This window comes from Nipponia nippon, unplaced genomic scaffold (genome assembly GCF_047370975.1).
Source record: "Nipponia nippon isolate SJK-2023a ecotype South Korea unplaced genomic scaffold, ASM4737097v1 scaffold_6, whole genome shotgun sequence".
Classification (NCBI taxonomy): Eukaryota; Metazoa; Chordata; class Aves; order Pelecaniformes; family Threskiornithidae; genus Nipponia; species Nipponia nippon.
This window is the reverse complement of record NW_028262380.1, coordinates 42,397,522-42,421,024: the sequence shown is the minus strand read 5'-3', so window position 1 is coordinate 42,421,024 and position 23,503 is coordinate 42,397,522. Positions and strand designations below refer to the sequence as shown.

At 39.8% G+C, this 23,503-nt stretch overlaps 1 protein-coding gene across 10 annotated transcripts in view; it reads right to left on the bottom strand.

Moving 5' to 3' along the window:
- Positions 1-5,708: 5,708 nt before the first annotated feature.
- The window catches only part of MFAP3L (microfibril associated protein 3 like), a 43,637-nt gene continuing 25,842 nt past the window's right edge, over positions 5,709-23,503 (bottom strand). For 8 of the 10 annotated variants that reach the window (XM_087736897.1, XM_087736896.1, XM_087736899.1 and 5 more), the window contains 3 exons: positions 22,854-22,898; positions 18,508-18,915; positions 5,709-14,878 (listed from right to left, as the gene is read on the bottom strand). In XM_087736897.1, the coding sequence (XP_087593023.1) occupies positions 14,013-14,878; positions 18,508-18,790 (1,149 nt within the window). In that variant the 5' untranslated portion in view covers positions 18,791-18,915; positions 22,854-22,898 and the 3' untranslated portion in view covers positions 5,709-14,012. The remainder of the gene's footprint in view (positions 14,879-18,507; positions 18,916-22,853; positions 22,899-23,503) is intronic. The other 2 variants (XM_087736906.1, XM_087736905.1) reach the window with 2 other exon arrangements.

Below are 23,503 nucleotides of genomic sequence, written 5' to 3'. Positions count from 1 at the left end.
AAAACTCTGAAAAACACTGCCCCTTGTTTTGTGACACTCTGTACTACTTCTTTATGCATGAAACATAAAAGGAGTTAACGTTGCTTAGAAGTGAGGAGCTCCATACAGGAGTAAGTTTTATTTTCGTATCAGTTTGTTCTTGTGTAGCATATTTGAATTGTTTACTTTTTGCTATTTTCTTTCTGTTGCCTGGAAACATTTAGTAAGTTGTCAGCACTATAACATCAGCCGATTTAAGATTCAACTAGAATGCACTTTAACACAAAAGCTTATAGTATGCTTTTTTAAAAACACACCAAGAATATTGAATTAAAGGGGTTTTTGCTTTGTCAGGTTTTGAGTAACTAGGAATTAATTTTACTAGGACAACAGCATTGAATGTACTTTTACAGTAAGATCAACTTCTTATCCTTGACCCTGTATGCACTGCTGAGGCAAAATTTCTCACCGAAACCATTATCCCTTTCTCTGAGAACCAGACTGATGACGTTGCATGCATTACATGTCACTAATTCAATACAGATTTTTTTTAAATTGTTCTTTCAACTTTCAGCTTTCTTTTCTGATCTTAATCTCGGAAAGCTGAGGTATCTGCTATGCGATAGGTCTATCAGGACTTTGACTCTGCAAGATTTTGAACACCTCCCTGATACATGCTTTTAACTCCCATTAGAGTTTATGAAAGTTAATGATGAGTGTTTGACCAGCATCAGTATTTCTGCAGTTCTGACCATAGGACTCAATTCATTCAGTGTGAAGTTGCACCGTGTCGGACACATCTGCAAAGAGTTCATGTCTGGCATTTTAGAGGAAATATCCCATCAGCGCTTTAAAATGTCTGCTTCAATATGTGGGAATCTCCAACAGGAATTCCTAAGCCTAAAGTAGGATAATTGAAATTACTTGATTATCTGAAATTGTTTCCAGGAGAATTCATGTTGGTGATCGGTCTCAGTTAATACTTATCTCTAAATGTTTATTTTGCTTATGGGACTGTTTGGAACATGTTGGTATCTCTCTTCTAAATATACACCACTGCTCATAGGTGAAAGAATATTAATAGGTTCACAATATCATAGAATCCATGCTATTTATTTTTAAGTAGTTTAGAGTATTTAGCGCTTAACATCCCAACTATATTGTAACTCATAAACCTTTGCTACTTCTTCTGCAGTGATGTTTCCCTAACTAAATGAGCTACTAGGATGATCTTCCTAAAAGTTCAAGCTGAACAAGCAAGCTAACCAAGAGTTGTTCCGATACGTGTTAATTGGTTGAGATGAAAAGCGGTGCTGAGAACTTTCTGACATCTCATTTTAAACATAGTTGTTTGTGTGTTTTATGTCTCAGCTCTTCTGAGAGCCCTCTCCTCGCAGTCCTGGGGATGATCATATACATAGTCTGTACCCATTTTGAATTTACAGGAAAATCTTGGAATAAACAGAAAGACCACATGCAGTAATGGGGAACAAAGAAGCAATAGCAGAGAAAACTGATGGCAAATATTGGGAAAGAGCCTGCACCCTTTACAATGGTACTATTCATATATATAAATAATGTGCTTATGTGTTTTTCTGGATCTGGGCCTAACTGCACAACTGGATTTCTTTCAAGCGGCAAGTAAGTGCAAGAAAAAGCAGAAGACAAACTTGGATTCCTCTGGTGGAGGGTGTAGTTCAGGCCCACGAATCAGAAAGTCAAGGACTATAAAGGAAAGCTGCAAAAGAAAAGAGAGGAGAGTAGAATGTGGCTTTGCACAGTGGTGGCTTAGTGTTAGTATTTAAAATGCAAGATGCTTATTTGGTGAGCTTGAAGGTTCATTTTCCACCTTCTGTTAATCTTTGGTTGTATTTTAAGAGAATGGGACTGGATGTGGACTAAAGCCCTTCTGAGGTAAAGAACAAGGCTGTATTTTGGTCTCAGAGGAGGCTGACTCCTGTTTCAGTGCAGAATAAGGTTTTGAAAGCTTTTGTAAGAGTGCATTACGAAACCCTGAATTAGTAATGGATGGTGACTGTGAAAGATATTGAGGGTATGGGGTGTGGTAACAAATTGGTGAATATCCTGAGTGATGGGCAGTGGTAGAACTAAAGGGCGTGTGGGTCACAGCAGATTCCCTTCAGATCTGAACAGTGCTAATAGGCAGAAGGCAGAATACAGCTTGTTCATCTGCTGGATCAGAGATCCTGCTACCTTTCTTAATCTGTTCATTTGTCAGGTAGCCAGTTGGCAGCTTAAGCTCTGTGCCATATATTTTCTTATTGTTAATGTTTGCGTGTTGCATCACAAAAATATGAGGTGTGGAAATAAAACTTCAGCTTCATCAGTTTCATTTTGAAGCAGATCATTCATTTGAATGGAAAATTAATGGCTATTCTAAACCGTCTTTTCCTTTACGCAGATATACATGGAAATAGAAAAAGCATTTATTAATTGATGATACATTAATGTAATCTAAAGATGTAGTGAAACAAGACGATAATTGGATTAATGTGTAAAATACAGTATTTTAGGCCAGCACATCTAACAAATGTGACACTGTGCTTTATCTAGTGAGTGTAAATGAAATCTCACATGAGATTAGAGAATGCAGTGCTTTGTGCTGCAGAATCTTCCATTCCTGTTGCGACTACATAGCCATAATCATAAGTCATTCACGACAAAAATCAATGATCTTAGTTTTCTGACAGCTTTTGTTCACTGTTCCTAGGAACTGTTTTCTATCTTTTCTCAAGAGGGTATTTAGAATTTAAGCTCCCTCTCTCTGCTTGTTTATTATGTACGATGCCATTCATTTGCCGAGTGACCACAGTGCCAAGTTCCAGCTTGGCATTTGTGGAACATTTTCCTTTCAGTCCCTTGAGAATACATGCTTTGGCCTCTCCGAAGCTAGCAAATTCTCAGCACGCTAATGAAGTGGTGTGGTCTAGGCTGAAGTGGGCAGAAATGTTACGAGCATCTGTCTCTGTTTGTGGCTACAGCATGGTGCAAACGATAGAGTTATTGAGGATAGCTTCTGAAAGAAAAAATATGAAGGAAGACTTATTTTTTTCTGATTCTGTATTTGAATAAAATCTCTCTAATTGCATGGGTAGAGCATTGACGTTTTCTAGTATATATTATATCCTATAGCAGACTCTCAAGGAAAAAGAAAAAATGTGCAGCAGTAGGCCAGACTTGTGAAAGGCTGTGTAGTTCTGCTCTAGTAAAACTGGCCTTTTACAATCCATTATATGGTAAGTCAGTATAAAGGCAACAGACCTCACTTACAAACTGGCAATTCCCAGTGTAGTTGCTTTCCAAACAGGGTACCTGATCAAAAGCATTTGCTATCAAGTCTGCTAATTGACAGTGCCTTAAAACCTTTTATTCTGTTACTTGGAGGCAAGCTCAGAACAACCACCAAAATACTGATTTTTCTAGGATATCCTGTGTTTGTTCTGCAAATTGCAAATAGACACAGAATACAATTCATACCCTTGTGAGAAGAAAGTGTTGTGATTAAGTCTGGAATGTCTGTTCTCTTAACCCTTCATTGCTCAATTTTCACAGGTTAAAAAAAAAATCATATAAAACTCTCCTTTAAAACACAGCAATAGGTCAAGCTGTACTTTGTTAAATCTGGCCAGCCTCCTGCCATTACAGAATGAGAATATGAAGAAGCTTAACCAGGCAGAGGCTTTAAATCTATTAATTCATCTTGATGTGCCTAGCTTCTGCGCTTCCTCCTTCAGAACAGAATAGTTGGTCTGTTAGGTCTCTGAGGATTAGCTTTTTACTTGTGTGCTGGCAAGTGAATCCCATGCCTTCTTGTAAGTTAGTAATGGGGAGAGATATAGGGCAAGAGGAGCCAGAACAAATCTCCATTAGGATTAGACAACCTTGAGCAGCTCAATAAGAAGCAAAATCTGGCTGGTCAGAGCCTGAATAGGTAGAAGGACAAGGAGCTGTTGCTGAGCTGATGATGGGTGACATAGTTCTGTGGAGAAGAGGGGGTAGGGGGAGGGAGCTGATTTTGCTGGAGGTGTTTTTCAGTAGTAAGTGTGGGACTGTGTGCTGGTTTTGGCTGGGGTAGAGTTAATTTTCTTCATAGTAGCTAGTGTGGGGCTATGTTTCGGATTTGTGCTGGAAACAGTGCTGATAATTCAGGGATGTTTTCGTTACTGCTGAGTGGTGTTTACACAGAGTCAAAGGCCTTTTCTGCTTCTTACACCACCCTTGGCTGGGGGTACACAAGAAGTTGGAAGGGGACACAGCCAGGACAGCTGAGCGCCACTGACCAAAGGGATATCCCACACCATATGACGTCATGCTCGGCAATAAAACTAGGGGGAAGGTTGGAGGGGGGGCTGCTGCTCAGGGACTGGCGGGGCATCAGTCGGCTGGTGGTGAGCAATTTTCATTTGCATCACTTGTCTGCCTTGGGTTTTATTTCTCTCTCTTTGTTGTTTTCCTTTTCATTACAATTAGTTTATTGTTGTAATATTTCAATTATTAAACTGTTCTTATCTCAACCTGTGAGTTTTCTCCCTTTTACCCTTCCAATTCTCTTCCCCCATCCTGCTGCGGGGGGAGTGAGCGAGCGGCTGTATGGTGCTTACTTGCTGGCTGGGCTTAAACCATGACAGACTGTCATCTTAATTCCATGTCTGTTGGACTGGCCCAGTCTGTCTCCAGCTCATTCCTGCCTGCTTGTTCTCATCTGCTCCTAGCTTGTCCAGATTCACAGGATCACAGCCCTTTTCCACTTGAATGCTGGCCTCTGGGAGAGTCTTTATCTGGCATGGTACAAAGGCAAGCTCACATCTGCCAGTACAGCTGAGCTGCCCGTTCCTCTGGGAGTTTGCATGGTCTTCAGCAGTTGCCTCACTGAAGAGCCCATGTTTAGTCTCCCTTGAAGAGCAACTATTAGGTAGTGCTAGAGCAAATAAAGAGGGGTACTTTGGTCACAGTATCAAGCCAAAAGGAAGGAACTGGGTTCTCGTGAAAGGGTCTGACCCCACCGCCCCAGCACAGAGCCTTTGGTGATGCTCCCAGTGCCCTTCTCTAGTCAGGAAACGGGCTTGAGTTTCAGATGCAGTCCATCACCTGAACAGTTTGGGGACTGCATCTTACAAGACCATCCATAGTCTCCTGGACATCACCAATTTACAGGATATGGAATAACGCTTGCCTCCTTATAGTATCATGGGTTACCCTGAGAAGTGTCTTTAGCTACTGTCTGACAACTGACAGCTACCTGCTGGGAGTGATGAGCTTCCATGCTGCAGTGAGCTCCACCTTTGGTGATATTTTAGGTCCTGCATCAATTTTACAAGCAAGATCCCCAATAATTACCTAGGTGTTGTGTTTTTGTCTGAAAAACATGGGAAAGTACTTCAGAGGCTTTCAGTCCCTGCTTCCCTTCTGAGAAGGGATGGGTTTTCTCTGGAGTTTTTTTCTGAAACTGATGTAAAGTAGGAACACCGTTCTCAGTGGAGCTGTATCGTATAACATTTGGCTAATGCTGTGGGGCTATTTCTGGTAACTGCAACAGGAGTTACAGTGTCAGGGTAGGTCTATTATATGTTCTAATAAAATAACTAGGAGTCTGATGCAGACTACGTGAATAACAGATTTGGAGCCTTTCACCTCATTTGTGGCGAATATATTAAAGAATGAGCTCTGTGTTCAACAGAGATTACTCGGGGATTACGAAATGTAGAAACTGTAGTTGCAAAAAGCAGTTTTATTCAGCAGCAGATTACTGTCATTTTACTGCACACTTACGAAAAACTGGAGTTTCTAGTTAAAAGAATACAGAAAAACAGACTCTAACATGTAGATATCGGCCTATATAGAAATACAGCATTTCAGTTTAAAAAAAAATCAAAAAGCATTTATCAATGCATTTGAAATGAATATCATTTATATAGTGTCACCAAGCTGGCTGCAGTCTCTTCAAATATATCTAATTTAGAGAGGCCCCCGCACTTGGCAAGCTATCCAATGAGTAAGATAAACCAATCCAGATAATGGATAGCTGATGTACAAGGGTAGGGAGCGTGCAAATGTGCTAGTCCATCCATGATGGGAGGCTAAGCAAAAAGAAACACATTATTTAAGGCAGAGATGTATCATATGTGACTTTTTTTTTTAAGTGAACAAACAAAAGAACACAACATATTCACAGACCCATACATGACTGAGGACACTTATTTCACTTGTATCTTGGGAATTATGGCTTTACCTGTTCTGTTGATGCTGTTCTGCAAAAGAAATCTGCTACAGCCTATTGATTAGTTCATTCTGCACCAATCTGGGAGTACTTAATTGTACACCTGCATAATTAAAAATGAATTATACAGATAAGTGTGTGTGTGATCCTGCCCCAAAACAGGCAACTGAAAAAACATTAGGATCCTCTGATTTGTTTTAAAATGTGGGCAAACAAAACAAAATCCAATCAGTAAAACAAAACACAAAAAAGGTATCAAAATGGAATGCTACCATGGGGAAAAGAAGCAAGAAGATAAATCTTCGTAGAATATTGATTTTTGTACACAAAGAAGAGATCACACAGGGTAGAGAATATTTAATGAAGAAGACGACAGCAGAAAAGAAATACACTTCCACCAGTCCCTTAAGGACCTAAGCAGAACCATAAAAAGGACTAGAAATATCTTCTCTGATAAAAGGTATCCTGAGAGAAGGGCTGGGCAATATTTTTCATATTTTTGTGATGATTTAGTTTGGGGTTGGGGGGTGAAAATTGCATTGTTTTTAGGAATCTCCTTTTTCTCCACTTGATCATGTTTAAAAACAAATGAACACATGATTGAATGAGTTAGAATTTAATATACTTTGAAGATAAATCACCTCTGGATGTTTTGAATGAGGAGAAAAATTTTTCCATTTAAATCTTCTTAAATTTCTTTCTATTTTTTACCATCTTTTCCTGAGGCATTTTACTCTGTACATATTAGACAGAAGGATAATGAAGCATTTTAAACAGGTGGGATCCATGCTTGTCTCCTTAGAAGAGAGCTTCTTTTTCTGGCTGATACTTTTTTTGAATCCTACTTTCTGAATAAGGTAGTGTTCACCAGCAGGAGGGAGTTAAAGGATACCCAGACAACTCACAGCTCACAAGCTATCTGTCCGTCAGGGCTAATCTTGAGGTAGAAGCAGTAAGAGGCTTCAAAAAGAGGGAAGTGGTGGCGGCATTTATTTTGCTTCTCTGTAATTACCAATTCAGAATGCCTGGGCCTCATCCATTTATAAATATGAGTGGTTTATTGGGTGGTATAATCAAAACCTATGCAAGAGAAGACAGAGATTTCTTTCTGAAATATCAGCTTGTGAATCTCGAAAGGGAGCTCCCAAACTCGGTGGCTCCACGACAGGACAGGGTGGCAGTCTGTGGTTGGCCTTTGATGCATAGCTAAATAGTCCTGAAAACAATATCAAAAATGGTAGATGCAGGAGACAAGGCTCTTTTGATAACTCTTGTGGTATTTCCATGCCTATGATGCTTGCCCACATCGGAAAGGTCTAGTTAGAGTTAAGAGAATCTGTTCTCAAAATAGAAAGTGGCTACTTATGCTACATTCCTACTCAATCATAAGCAAGGTTTTAGATGTATTCTTGATGCTATACAAGGCTGGCTGTTAATTTTTCACCTTCTTGCCTCGTCTTCTTGTGGTATGAAATAGCTTCTCATTACTTAAGTTGGGTGTCCTGAGTCTGTCACATTTGTTTGCTGCCATACATTCTGGTTTTGAGAAAGAAATTGGTAACTTAACTTCAGTTTATGCTACTGTCTTTGACCAATTTACAGACTTATACATGATACCACGGATTCATGAGTCAGCCTTTACTGTAAGAGTATAATGACTCAGTTTGGGCCTGGGAGCCAGAGAGATAAATATAGTACATAGCATTAGAGCCTGGTACAGCCAGGGAAAAAAAAATCCATTTTGGGACTTATGAAAGCTCAGTTTGGAACAGAGGTGCCTGGAGTGCAGAAACACTTGCCCGAACCACTAACTTCACTCTGCTCTCATTTGAGAAGTAGCACTGCGGAGCTGGTGGGGACAGAGAAAAGCACAGGAAGGTAAGGCAGGGAGAGGAAGAGATGGAAGAAATGGACACCAAAAAGGAACGGATTCTCAAGTCTCTTAGCTGGTTATTCCAGGCACTGGTGCAGGATGTAGGCTAGAAAATGTCCTGTCCTGTGAGAAAGGGGTGTTAACAGCACTGCAAATATCTGGGGTACCAGCCCCGAGCTATAGACCAGCTTTCCCTGGCTCCAGTCTTAGTAGGAGAGTTGAGACCCCCCCACTGTCCCCATCTTTGTGGAAATACTACCCACCAGCAGCTCTCTTAGCTTTGGAGTGCCTCTGTAGTACTGCTGTAAGGCAGTCTCCTCCACATGATAAATACCTTCTCTTTGTAAGATGCACTGGGGCTGGGGAGAGCGTGTTTCACAGTGTTCAGGAGCGTAGATCACTGGCACCAACCACTTGGTGGTACCCTGCCTTCCTGAAAAATGCTCCAACAAAGCTGTTGGAAGAGTTCAGCGTGCTGGAGGGGAGCACCCTGGTGTGGTGCAGTTCTATATGGAAAAAAAAGTCACAGCATATCAAACTGCCCCAGTTGCAAGACAGGGTCCCACGCTGAGACAATAAAATAGCATATGGCTCTAGCCACACGCATTCCATTTTTATGATCAGTTTGTGACCCCTTCACTATTTTTCATAGATATTTTTAGATAAATGGTGGATGTCTCTCAGCCCAATTTACTCAACTGAAACTGTTGAATAAAAATGCTTCTGAAAATATTTTTCAAAATTGGAGGACTCTTTCAAACAGCAGTGTTAAAACATGAAATAGCTATTGTTTTCCTGCTATTGGCTATGTTTTTCAGCCTAGAACAGGCAGCTGGCAAGAGCAAATCTTTCATGTGTGAAAGGGCAAGTCCCCCCAACTCCATCTCTGTCAGTGACTGCCACTGGCTGCTAGTTGTGTAGCACCAGCAGAGCCAGGTCAAGGTATTACAGCGTCTGCTTCCACTAAGTCCTGCTGAAGACTGTTAGGGAGTGATGTAGTCCAGCTGCTGTGGGACAGGAAAGCCATTTCACCTCATCCTTTTAAGGTGGGTGAAGGAATGGGGGTGGGTATGGCAACCCACACTTCAATTTTGTCCTGGTACTAGGCTGCCTCTGGTAGAAGAGACACTTACTTTGTTGGCCCCAACTCTGAAACAGCAGCGAGACTTTTTGCAAGGCCCCGTGACAGGGCTCCGAGAGGAAAGAGCTGACAAAAAAGTCCTTTGGATTACATGCAGAAGTGCTGACGTGCTTCCAAAGAGAAGATGCTACATACATGAGCAATCTAGGCTACTGACACCACCACCAATTAACAATTGGGTCTATATTCTGAATAACAACAACAGCTCCCTTTCAGAGCTGTATTAAAACTTCCTTTCTAGGTAAATAACTGTTTCTCCTGATCAAAGTTTCTGGAATATTAGCAGACATACAATGAAAGACATAGTTTACTTCCACTTGAACTGGAGCCACGGCATACTCTTACTAGGCAACCATCATCTTGAGTGTGTACAAACCCGGCATACTCTGTGCAAATTCTTTATTGAAACAATGATCAATTTACAAGCTGGATCACATTTCATTTTGCCACTTCAGCATGAACTGGTCTCTGTGGTTTACGGCCGTGAACTATAAAATTGTAACAGTTATTTAAATCAAAATACAGTAACTGCTTCTCAAAAACACATTCATATTTGTCTTACATTTCTTGTAAAATCAAAAAGGATTTCATAATAAATGAAATATAACTTAAGATACTTTAGTGCAAGCATTTCCTTTGCATCTAAGAAGATCTCAGTTGTCCCACTAAGTATGGCATACTTAGGAGGCCAACTCCTAAAATAGCATGCTGCCAAGATATTCCATGAGAACTTTTAAAATTCGACACTGTTAACACTTTCCAGAATTAGTTGATCTGAACCAAACAATGTCAGAAAGCCCTGGTTATATGTTACAGTACTTTTGTCAAAAGGTAACTGCGAATCAAGGAACTGACATAGTATGTACATTAGAATAAAACAGGCACTGACTTAAAAAAAAAATCAACATCTGCCCGCACATGCCATTCTGCAAGTCTTGCGATTATACAGTAATTTTTAAGCACAGGAGTGAACTGCTCTGCCTCACCTAATACCAATAAACCTGCGTAAAAATGCTGATCTATGCGTTCTTACATTTTTCAAATAACAATCTCAAAAAATGACTGAAGGGTAGGTTTCATTACAAGCATATTCAAATCAGAAAACAGGAAAGGATCAACAGTAAACAAATGCTGCTTAAAAAGAAAATGTTGAGTAAGTAGATAGTTGAGTACCATGTTCAAGTGGTCTGATTAATGTGGTCTTACATTTAGTACAAAAAGAATAGCAAGTGTAAAATTCAGATCCAGCACCGATTTCTTGTGCTGCAGAAATCTAGTCACGTTTCATGAAGTTTTGGCAAAAATATTTTAAAACAGTCTGAATATATCCTGCAAATCTCTTTTGCTTTGTAAGCCTGGCTTGGTGTTCCTTATGCTTTTAGAACGCAAATTCAGTTGGACCAGATTTTCCAGATTCTGCGTGTTTTAAGAACCATTAGTGTTTGGCGATATAATAAATAGAACAATGTAACAAAAGGTGTGCATAGTCCACTGATGGGAACGGATCACTCGAATGTCCCTGAAGTGCTTAAGGTGCATGAAAATATATAACAATGCAAATGTTTCCTTAGAGCCATCGTTAATTTTATGTTTGTTCATTGTGTTCTTGCACCATAAAACAGTCATTCCCTAAGAAACACTGCAAGACAGAATTGTTTACTTTACAATAGCACAGCCAGAAAGTTTGGCACAGGAAAGATGGGTTTGGATCTTGCTTCCCATCTATCTCCCACAAAGGAAGTGCCTGAAAGCATGTAAAAACCTTTATGCTTACAGATGTTACATAATGGCTGCATAAAGATACTGAGCAGCATACATGAAAACAGAAAAAATACATAAACCAGAACCATTACAATCTGTATTTTCTTCAGATACGGTGGTGTTCTGTTTTTATTCCGATAATACCACAAAGCTAAATGTCCAAAGTCTTTATAGCAGACTGGCTGGACCAGTCCTACCTGTGAACTCTCAGCTCCGAGAGAGTCCAGCTCCAGCAAAGTCAAGGTTCCCTTTGACCTTACGACATCAGGAATTCAGCATTGCACCTATTACGTGCATCTAATCCAAATAACTGCCGCTCATACGTGGTTTGTAATGGATGTCTGTGTGTACTTCAAATACATGCTCTTTGTGGGCAACCTCTGGAAAAAAACACAATCTGTATTTTCAAGGAAGTTTACACAGAGATACTGAAGAAAACCACGGGGATTGTTTGCTCTCAAATGTTTCTCAGTAAATAAATAATAAACAGGCTGGAGGACAGCCCAAGGGCAGCAGTCGGGATCAGAACTGCCTGGTATGAATCACCATATGAATACATGAAGGGGTCTGGTCTCTACTGTAAAAAGTTCATAATTAAAAACAATTAAAATTAAAATACAGTATTTTAATAAATAATTTTGAAACATTAATTTTTTTTTTCATTTTAAAGTGTAATTTAAAAGTTATTTTTATGCTTTCAAGAACATCCTTGCTCATCTGTGCACTCTTAGTTGGGCAGCAGGCAGGCAACTTTAGAATGCAGGAGCATTGTTCGTAAATGCTGGACAGGCAGAAAAATCACGATGCCTCTTTTCAGGAGGTTAAGGTGAATAAAAAGAGTTTAGTGCAAGTTCCTGCTTTTGCTTCTGCCCTTGTCCTTTTTCATACCAGAAGCAAATTAAGTGACTCGAAAAACTGATGTGAACACTAAACAGAAATGTACTTTGGACTCAGACAAGAAGTTAACAGTTTGCATCAGTAGTATTTTCAATCACACTGGTCAGACGTGAGGTTCTTTACGGTATTCTCTTAATCTACCCTGTGTTCTAGATTTATATTGCTTCACTGGATCTAACATATTTCCAGCCACATTCCTAAAGGGACTTTGCCCTTGCATGTTTCCTTTTGGGCATGTGCAAATGCATTTTGTATAGATGCCTGCCACTGTGGCGAGCACAAAGAAATGTTAGGCAACTAAATGCTGTCATTTTCACAAGTTGGTCACAAAATCTGAAGTCTGTTATGAAACATGTATTTTTTTTTTAATAACCATAGAAAGGTAAATATGGAGCCTTCTCTGCATCACCTACGTAAGTCACAGGGTGTTTCTCTATTACACTGCTAGTGAAGCTCTGCATTTTAACATGAGGAAGCTGACATAAAACCTCACTTCATTATCAAGGGTTTCTTTAGATAGCTGCAACATTGACTTCATTTGGTCTCAATTACCTGTGCAGTTAATATACCTGATTGCCTCCAACAGACACCTTATGTAGATGAGGCTACTTCAATAAAATGTCCAGAGAGCCATCCACGCATCATCTCCCCATAGACCTAAGTGACTTCTTTGTCTGCAATATACTTGATTCCAGATTTATTTTGAGTATCTATACTTACACTACAGACCTTCTTAAAAACTATAAGGTGATAGGTTGTTCATTAGTGCCAAATTAAATGTGTGTTAGGTAATTAGTAACATGCTATTAATCCTACACAAACTCCTCCTTGTAAGTGCCTTCTTTCCAGACTGACTCTGGAGAAGGTCCTTTTTATTGTCTGTCTGCAATAGAAATTATCACTTCCCTTCCACCCTGGCATTTCCTGGCATAAATGTTGATCCTTTTTAATGCCACATTCGCTGTGATCATTAAAGCTTTACTCGGGTAGAGTCACATATACTCAACATCCTACATAGGTAGGAGCTTCTCAAAACACCAAAGCAATTATAGCACAGTAAACAGTTTGTGTGAGCGTCATTGTAATTTCACAGGACACTTGATTATATATATTTTTTTTTTAGTTTGGATAAAACACTCTCAAACTTACGCTTACAGAATTTAGGCTTGATCTTCAGAATATGAATCTGCACAAAACTGAGAATCCCAATAAAAGGGTATTCTGCCATTTCAGCCTTGTCATCAGCTAATTACTGACGCTAGCAGGACTGTTAAGGAACCTGCATATTTCCTGGTAAGGTAGTGCATACTTACTCCTACCAAATTACTACAAAACAGGACATCTTGCATATTTGCAGCTGTTTTCCATATAAACTTCTGGCAAAGTAAAAAATGGTCAAATATATGCAAAAAAACCTGCAGAGCTGTTGTGACTGCAACTTTCTGTAAGATGGTTACGGGCTTTCCCATCTGTAAAATACACCTCAAAGTTGTTTCTCGATGTGAAAAAAACAACTGTTGGCATCTTCATTCCATGCAAAAGTGAAAACTATTTCCCTTATGCCTAAGCAGTGTGGTCTCAAATGAAATGGAAACACTTCAACTTTCTTTAATAGCCCTCTAAATCACAATGCAGCTGAGCAAACAGGCTTTGTAAATGGGATCTATTAGGATTTTATTTGGCTACGGGAGTGCTGCCTCTTGGGCAGTATTTCAAATTCACAAGATAGATAATATTTGCAAAAATGCAATAGATGGAAATAACGAGAGTGAAGGACGAAAATGAAAGCCAGTTTTATGTTTAGTAAGTTCAAGTGTCCTACATCAAAGACTACCAATGACTTCCAGGAGGCCACTACTGGTGACTCCAACCTAGAAAATGCTGAGGTAAATGTTTCTTGGAAATACTCCTAATCAAAAAGAGCAATTAATATTAACGTAATAGCAATTACTCTGCCATACATCATGGTAAACTAAAGTCAAACTGAGAAGAAAGTGCCAAATAATCCACATACATGCTTCTGCTATGATAGTCTCCAGGTAAGGCTTAGCGGCAAGTACAATATGTATTTTTAAAAGAGCTCCACCTGATTTTCCTGCTATGCATAGATTCAGGAGTAACTATCATACATGGCTTTCATATATAACGCACGTATTTTTGTCATTTGCCAATGCTGTGTCATCAGAACTGAGTTCGTCAGAAGGCTCAGGAGGGGGCTCTGCAGGAAGTGCTGGTGTTTGAGGAGTGTCTTCTTCCTTGGTGTCCAACTGCACGCTTTCTTGCGACTGACCGTCCATGCAGTCCTTTTTGGACAACGGGTGAACTGACACTTTTATTGCAATCTGTTGAGGTGGTTCGTGCAGTGACGATGCGTCAGAGTCCGCTGTGGGAGAGTCACTGCGCTTCAAAGCATTCGGGATCATATACAGCTCATCTGTTTCAGTGGTTTCCTGGCCTTCTGCTGTCTGCCGTACAAAATTCTGTCCTTGTTCCTCCAGACCGACAACCTCCATAATTTCTTCCATTATAGTCCTGCAGTTCATGATGAGAGGTGGCAAAGGTACGCTCCGAGCAAGCTCTTCAATATAGCGAGCAAATTCCATGGTCTTGAACTGGGTTACTTTGGCAAGCTCGAGCGTTTTGGCTGAAGTGATAATTGGGATACGCTTTGCAATCTCAAAGGCTTTCTGGAGTTTCTCTGCCCCTTCTGTTCTGAAGAATTCATTGATTGCTTTCTCTGTTTTCTTCAGATGACTGCTCATCATACATAACCGAGTAATGTTCAGTATCATAACAATGGTAAAAGCTACAAGGCAGACGATCATGTAATATATTCCCATATCTCCGGAGGTAAAAACAACTCTCAGCGTCACAGTATTGTTAACACTGCCATACATATTAGATGCGACACATGTGTATTTACCTCTGTCTTCAAAAGACACGCTGGTAATGTTTAGTAGCCCATTGTCAAGAAACCACCATTTTCCTGCTGGAGAGGAGACAGAGTTACTTGGTTAGAAGTATTTTGTTCACGTCATCAGTATAGTCTTAAACATCAGCTTTGTCCAACTGGCTTCAGATTTTGGAAGAAGGAAATAATGTTCACGAAAAGACAAAGCATTTACCGTCACAAAGGTCTATATGTCCCTGAGACCCTAGCTGTGTTACTATCAAATCTCTGACATCAACTGTGAATAATCGGATCATGCCCTAAAAGTCTCACAAAAAAAATTCGTTAATATGCATGACATCTATCACAATCTTATGCTCAGTTAAGTTACAAAGATATGACTACTTACCCCAGAGAGCCTCCCAAACACATGCCACGCTTCCTCAAAGATCAGTAACAATGGGATTGTGAGGCAGAAAAACCTACTAAGCCCTCCTTGTTTTGTTCCCTGACAATTAGGGTTATTTTTGGTGTTTTGTTACAGTATCTCATATAATTCTATTAACGTAGACTTTAAAAGAAGTAAAATTTCAGACATCATATACTACACTGTCTGCCCTCTGAGGTGTTCAGAATTTAATTCTGAATTATAATTTTAAAAAAGGGAAATAGGACAGGAGGAGTAAGATGGATGGGGAAGAGTAGAGCCATGACCAACTAAGAGAACATCTTGTTTGCTAGTGCGAACTTGTACATACCACAGTGGACCTTCTTTTACTTTTAAATTTCTATCAGTGTAATATAATTGATATCTTTGGTCAGTACGTGTAATTGTACATGTACATTTCATATTCTTTGAACCTGGCACAGCAAAACAATTTAGCTATGAGACTGAGTTTGAAACGCGTTAAAACCCAGCGCTCCTATCACTGCTCAAGTGATTCAAGATTCAGCTAGTTATTGTTTGCCACTATATATTGATAACAAATTAGATTTTTAGTTCCCCAAGTAAGCTTCATTTTTATTCAAGCACCGCTGCCATTTAAGAGCTGAGGATGTGTATTTTTTGCCTTATTCGGCACGATACAACTTAATAAATTGCAACTTTGCTATAAAAAACATGATTCAACTCCAACAGGAAAGCCTGCTGTCAATTCTTTCCTTCATATAAGCCCGCCCCTGGAAGTGTTCACATGGTGGAGAGAACAGCCAGAAAGCGTAGGACTGCCTCTCTGCCTTCTGAACACTTCATTCAGGGCAATGTCATACAGAAGATTTCCTGGTAACACAATGACATAGGCTGATGTAAGCCACCGAGATCATCTAATACATACTGCTGCTCAGAGGCAGACCCAACTGTTTTCAAGCTCTGTAACACAATCCCAAGCCATTCTTGACAGGTATCTGTTGAAGGCAGTAATGGAATTTCAATAATCTTCTACAGCAAGGAATTTCAGGTATTTACCCATTTTTACTATCAGAAAGTTGTTTTTCCTCAAACCTAACCTAACCAGCTGCAATTTAAGTCTATCAAGGCAGCTGAGCAAAGAGACAGAATCTGTGGTCAGAGGACTAAAACAGCACAAAACCCCTGTGAAATGCATGTAAATCACAAGACAAGGACTGCAGTCCTGCCACAGACTGGTGTATACCTTGCTTCCACATTTATTTTATCCTGTTCATGGAAGTTCTTTCATTGTTAAAAAGATTATTCTGTCACTTTATTTCTTTCAAGGAAGAATCTGTGGGCAATTCTGAAATTCATTAGTCAAAAAAAGCCTTTAATTCAGAGTAGTTATGGGCTTTTACCATTTTGAAAGTTTTTCTAATTAAACATGGCTTATCCAAATTGGTTTTTTACATTATCTCAAGTAGAAGCCTACGTAGAAAGTATCCCCACAAGATCCCTGCCTCAGTTCCTGTATGGACGGTTCTTAATTACATCTTTTTATCCTCTTACTTAGATTTTTTAACTTAGCTGAAACACTATTTTTTGCCCTAGCTTACTTCTTGAAAACAGCTAAATCACTTTGCCTGAAATTAAAAAATATAGAATAAATAAAAAGCTCAGTCTAAAGCAGACCTTCACATAAAAAAATCGCCCCTATCTGCTAAAATTAGGCAAATTCAGAGGAAAACTCCCTTAGAGAAGAAATGTCAGCATCTGTAACAGATGACGCTCATTTCTCCACCTCTAGAGTAAGAAAAATCAGAGAGTACTGGCTGCTCAGTATGTCTTTGAATTGCAATGTTGGGAAAGTAGGTCTTTATTAATTGTAAAATGACAAGACGCCTTGCTGATATATCCTGGCTACAGCTGTTATAAATGACATAATGGCATTGAACTGTGACTCAATGACTGGGTCTGTGCCAAAGGATCCTGGCAGACAGTATAAGCCTAACGGGAAAACAATGATTAGAAAATGTAGCATTGCTGGGTTTTGATAACAGTTCAATGCCATACTCAACATCACTACATACATAGTAAAGAAAGGTCTTACAGGAAGACAGTCAGTGTCTTAAAGGAGGAAGTGCACTCTTGAAACTCTAACTTAAAGTGATGTTTTCTTAATACTACATGTTCAATTTTCACTGACTTGGTCAAAGTTTTTGCTCACCTACCTGAACATTGGTGTTAGTAGCTACTTCTCTCAGTTGACTATACAAAGACCTAAAGTTAGATGCCTAACTAAAGAGGAAAATTTCTGTTAGGGAGCCTTAGTAAAACACTCTAGTGCACTAATCACAGTATGTTGCCAGGACTGCACAAATTATATCTGAAAGTCCGCTTACTAGCTCAAGTAGTTCCTTTCTCTAGCTTTACTTGGAAAATGATAAAATACTGTAATGTAAAACATAACCAGTTATGCAGTAAGCTTTTACAGATATACTATGCTGTTGCACATCCAGCTGGGTCAATGATTACTCCTGTCATAGCAGAGTTCTCCCTCAGGTCAGCTGTTAGTTAGGCAACCTATCTTGCATTTAGTATGAATAACTAAGAGTTTATTTCATCATGCTGTGAACAAAGCAGTCAGTATGGAAGGATTACACGGACAAAACACCTTCCATCCCCCCAAAACATTCCCTAGAAGTATAACCAGGATTATCACCCAAACCTTCCATTTAAGGAAAACAAGCTAATGTGTAATTAAGGTCTCTGGCAAATACAACTGAAGAGTCTTAACTAAAGCCAGGAAGGCTCAAACTTGGCTTGTCCTTCTGCCTCCTGCCCTATATAGGTTTTTCTGTTGGTCATTCAGGGCATCTGTTTCTCACACTCCCATGGCACTATGCATAAAACCAGGAGGCTTATCAGGGAGTTAGCTGTGTTGAATTCATGCGAACAAACCATTCCCATATGTCAAGAGAATCCTCCCTTGAGTTGGAAAACAGCTTTTTAGTCTTTATGGTGCCAGAGAAGAACAAAAAGAACAGAATGGGAAATAGGATCAAACCCAAAGTCTTCCAGTGAAAAGAAGCCTGTCTACACTTTCTGTTAAGTGCTTCAGCTTCTTGCTATGTGTTGCTATAAATAACACATTATAAAAATGTTATTGTTTTCTTCCAAGGTGCGCACAACAAATTTATGGCTGCCACTGAGCTTTCATATATTTTCACACAGGAAAACACCACAGTCAGGCCATTAAATTCAGGTTATTGGTGAACCTGCTGAAGTCAGAAGTGTGTCTGGACAGGCTGTATCAGTGAGAATACTAAGACCTTACCTTTATTCTCTTCCTCTTGGAGCAGGCGGCCGTTGGAATTGTACCACCTGTAATGTAGACTAGGACTACCTTGGACATTGCAGTCGATCAAGGCACTACTCCCCTCCTTGACTATAATATGGTCGATGCGGGAGATCACCACAGGCACAGATCCCATGTTCGTGTCAGTGCGGTTGAAAGTGCTGTCAGTCACATCCTCAGCAGTCGTCAAAGCTGCTAATAAGATGACAAGGTGTGTGGTAGGCAGAAAGTACAAAAAGTGGTAGCTGTTCAGTATGTTCATTTTCCTTCAGTGGTATACGCAACTGGCTGGGAACTGGGATTGGTTCTGTTGAACGCAGGCCTTTGAGGTGAGGAGGTCACAGGAGAGTTCTACTTTGATCTGTGCAATTTTATGTTTAAAATATCCTATAAAATAAATAAATAAGTACAATGAGATGGCACGTATAAACAATCCATTAGATGTGCTCTTTTAAAATAGTGACACATCCATTAATGCAATTCACAATCATCAGCTCAGTGTCTTGTCTAAATGCTAATGTTATCACAGTCCTTATTCTTACTGGAAAAAGATGCATACATTTTCCTGACAATAGCGTTGTTCAGAGTGGCAGGCGTGGGAGAAGGCTTTTATCACCTAGACACTTAGCAGCAATTTAGCTACACCAGCAGCAGCTACAGTTTTACACCAAAAGTTCTACGGAATTTTTTTCTTTTTTAACATTTGCAAAATGAACAGGAAAAACAAAGGTACAGCACATTAAAGCTGTCACTACCAGTTCAGTGCTGCAACTCTGTCACGTCCATGGTCTTAGGTGAATTGTAGAACATGCTGTAAGAAAGAACTGCTCCAGGAAAGATTTTTGGAGCTGATGTTGGAATCCTTAATATACACAATTTTGTCTAAATACACATACAGCAAAACATCTCAGACCATTCACTTTTCTTAAGCAACTGCATTTTTTTAAGTTTTCTGAAATAAAACATAGCATGGAAGAATATTCTTAAAAGAGGATATTTAGTATTTGATAAAGTCATTTCAATGTCATTTTTAGAGCGGATTTAGAAAGAAAAATACTTGCTAGTGACATAATTATGGGTAAGGTTTCTTTGAGATACAAATGAAGTTGGGACTTTTCCATTCCTGATGTAGCATTAAGCATTTTGCCTGTATACTTTTTGCACACTCTCACTACAATATTTTCCCTCAACTAATCATCTACAACGAGCTCTTTCTTAAACAGGGATTTCAGTTTGTAGACAGAGGAGGGAGGGGGGTTTACAAACGTGCTCTCCGTTGGCCTCATTATGCTCCCAGTGAACACAACTGGCATTCAGTACTGACTCAGGGCACAATGCTGGGCTCAAAACGAGCACCTTCGAAAATTTCACTCAGAGTCTAAGGGCCACAAATGACGTTAAAGTCACATCAGAGTATCTAACTACATTGGTTTTACTCATGTTTTTGCAAGGTAAATAATTGAAACTTAGTGAAACTTATTAGTTAGAGGAATCTACCTGGAATACAAATATAAGCAACAGTAACTATCTAACAAACCTTCCCCAAATGAACATTTTACTTGCAAAACTGTTTACATTTTATTAAAGATCTCGTTGACACTATGGTAACTCATCTACTGTAGCACAGAAAATCACTGCTGACAAGGTTAAGTCAGTTCCATACATAAAGGAAACACTAAAATAAAAACAAACAAACAAACAATCCCCTTCCCTCTTTTCTTCTTTATTCAAAAAGGAAAGAAAACAACATTACTGTCTTTCACTGGTAATATTTGACTTAGGTTGTTTTCTTCTCCATCCCCTGTTCTCTGTAAGGCAACAAACTTGATTTCATACAACCGTTATTAAAAGACCAAAATAGTTTCCTCCATTTTGTAGGACGAATCATTACTAGAAATGACAAACTATGTTTTTTTTCAGATAAGCTGCATGCATGGTGTGGATGCCTGTCACAACTCCAAGCCTGCCCTCATTTTTTTTCTGTTTTTCTAATTATTGAATGTGGAAATATTTGTCTTGAACAGCCAGAATAATTTTTAACTTTAAATTAATATGCAAATCTCATTTGTCATATAAAGCTATATAAACAATGACTGCAGAAATCCATTTCCAATTATGCAAAGCGTGTAGAGCCTGAGCTTTTGAAGTTCTCTATAGGTACAGCCTGTCGGAATCTGCACTTTGGAAAAAATCCTTCAATTCTGCCTATTCACTTCAGTAACTATTTACATCTCGTTTCTACTACTCCATTAACCTTGGAGACAGCCATTCTTTATGGTTACACATAGTCACCCTCTAAAAAGTTTCTGTACAGTGTTATAGATCTGCATTGCGCCATACAGAAAAGCCAAAAGACACGTCACACCTCCTGGCAAGGGAGCAGGAACAAAGCCTGGCTGGATTAAGACAATGGGAAGGGCAAAAGAGCAACATAAATTGATTAAGCTTTGCTAGTTACTGGCTGTGGCTTGTTATTATTGTATTTGAGGCTACCATATTTTTTGATGGCAGAAAAATCACTAGCAATCAATAAAGATGTTTAGCGTGGAGAGCAATTTGCATTCCAGAAGGAAATGAAACAGCATCACCCCAACAGGTGAACAGAAAACCTGTACGGAAGGACTGGCAGTGTATTGGGAAGCTCAAGGCCGCTGGTGGCCCACTGAGGCCCTGCAGCACAGGGCTGCTGTGGATGGATGTTTGGAAAGCGTGTGATGGCAGTAAGAATGTAAGGCATGCCTATTCTGTACATGTACCTGTGCTTAACGCGGAGCATGTGAAAGCAAAAACCGTACCTTTGTGTAGCGATAACAAATGTGACCAGTTCTTAACATGGTCAAAGGGCCAATTACTTGTCTGAAAATAACAGTGACTCCCTCACCCTGGCACAGAATTGAATCATAAATAGCTGCAGTAAATTTTAAGAAATAGAGCCACATAATTTATGCCTACTGTGGGAGATTCATGCCTACTCATGTCACTCCTGGGGATGTACTTTCCCATGTATGTTCCTGACATGAAGCGTGTTAAGAAAACCTCTGCAGATGCATTTGTTGGAAATAAATACAGTTTGATGGCCAGTATGAGGAATAACCAGGCAGTAGGTTTAAAGCAGAATGTTTGGAAACAGTGGCTGCTGCTTTCACATGCCATCCAGAGGAGTGCTCTTGATGGACACCTGAGTATGTTCGAGGAGAGTGACAAGGAGTCCAGGAGAGATCTCTCTGAAGAGCAGTGTTTTAAGATTCAAGTTTAGACAAATGGAGCCAGGGCAACTAGGAAGTGACAGGGAATCTTTTCTTTGGTGGGCATCCTCTGCACTGTTAGTGGGGAACAAAAAAATGGGAGAAACCACAAAGAAGGTTTTCTCAGCCTCACCTAGCACAAGAAAGTTGAAGGGTGGCCATGCAGGGAACTACACGTCCAAGACCCTCTGCTAACACGTTGGGCAGGACGAAAAATGCCACAGTCAGGTTAGGAAAGCAGGAAGAAGCAGAGAGAGAGAACTGAAAGGGTAGAAAATGTGCTCACACCAGACTCTGGTGCAAAGGGAGATTTCCTGAGAGTTTCTGTCCTACTGCTTTGCCGTAGGCACAATAGCAGCCTGAGGATATCAGGGAAAACAAATCTGGGAGCCAGCTGCTTTGTTAAACATAAATGATGTAATGGGTTATGATTCAATCACACAACTACTGGGGAGAAGGCTAAGGAGACCGAAATAGGAGCGCTAGTGATGTCTGCCCACTTCTGGCAAAGCGGCAAGAGAATCCAGAATATTGGAGAAGTGGGCACAGTGCTGTCACCCTGGATCTTGGCCATGAGAGGCAGTAATTAGCTGTGGCCCATGATAAACCTGATGAATGCAGCCAAAGTTATCACCTTTTAATCTGGCCCAAAGTCAGAAAAAGCTGGATTGACTAGACTAAAACAAAGATTCCTGTAATAACTCCTCAAGACTGAGAGCAACACAGGACACTAACAAAGGAGGACATCTGCAATACTGAGTATTGCTCTGTAGGAACAGACTGAGTCTCTGGGAGCATTTTTGCCACAAAGGGGTCACTATAAACAAAAAGTTGAATTTCTGATCATGGAAAGAACATAAGCATTCATTTCTCCCATCCCCAAAGCACGAGCTACCTGTAAAAGACTTACAAAAAGTAAAAGTTTATAATATAGTTAATGTGGTTACATACATTTTTTTTCCCCTTTTTTTTTTTTTGTTTTTAAATGTTAAAACTGTGGTGCATGAAAAGGAAAAAGAACACCCCTGGCTACTCTGAGCTACCTTTTCCACCCCAAGTTGTGGTCAGGGACAGGCTTACCTCCCAAGATGGAATCAGAGGAATCCCCAAACTCTCTTCCAGCACCTAGAACATAAATATAAATAACTTACCCTGCCGTATTATATCTGTAGCAGCATTTACCACTGAAAGATGGTTGCCAGTGGTCCTTACATTAAGTAGTTTTGGTTTTTTCTTTCCCAACCCAAACAGTATAAACTGAAAATCTGAAAGTAACAGATTTACTGCTCATGGGATTAACTTCCAAGGAAAATTGCACAAGACTTGAGCCACATGAGGGAACTATGACAGGCTTTTCTTCTAAGTGACACGATAGCCAGCTCTAGCGTGCTCTTTACGCATTTCTATCCAGATAAGTTCCCTGGAATGTGCTCCAGAACAAGCACAGCTGCAGGGTGGTGGTATTACTCCTAACTGTGTGAAACAGGGACAAAAACTGAGGTTAAAACTTCTCTCTCCAAAATCAAGCATCAGTCTAAACAGAAGACACTTATACCTCGGACTGGCTGGGAACATTAATCACTCAGAGACATATTCTGATTGACCATTTATTTTTTTCATGTCACAGATGAATTTGCTTCCCAGTATTACTGCCACCAAAGCAAATGACTGTGGGTGAGGGGCCACGTTTGTAAGTACTGCATTTGTGCAGAACAACACGATGACAGGGC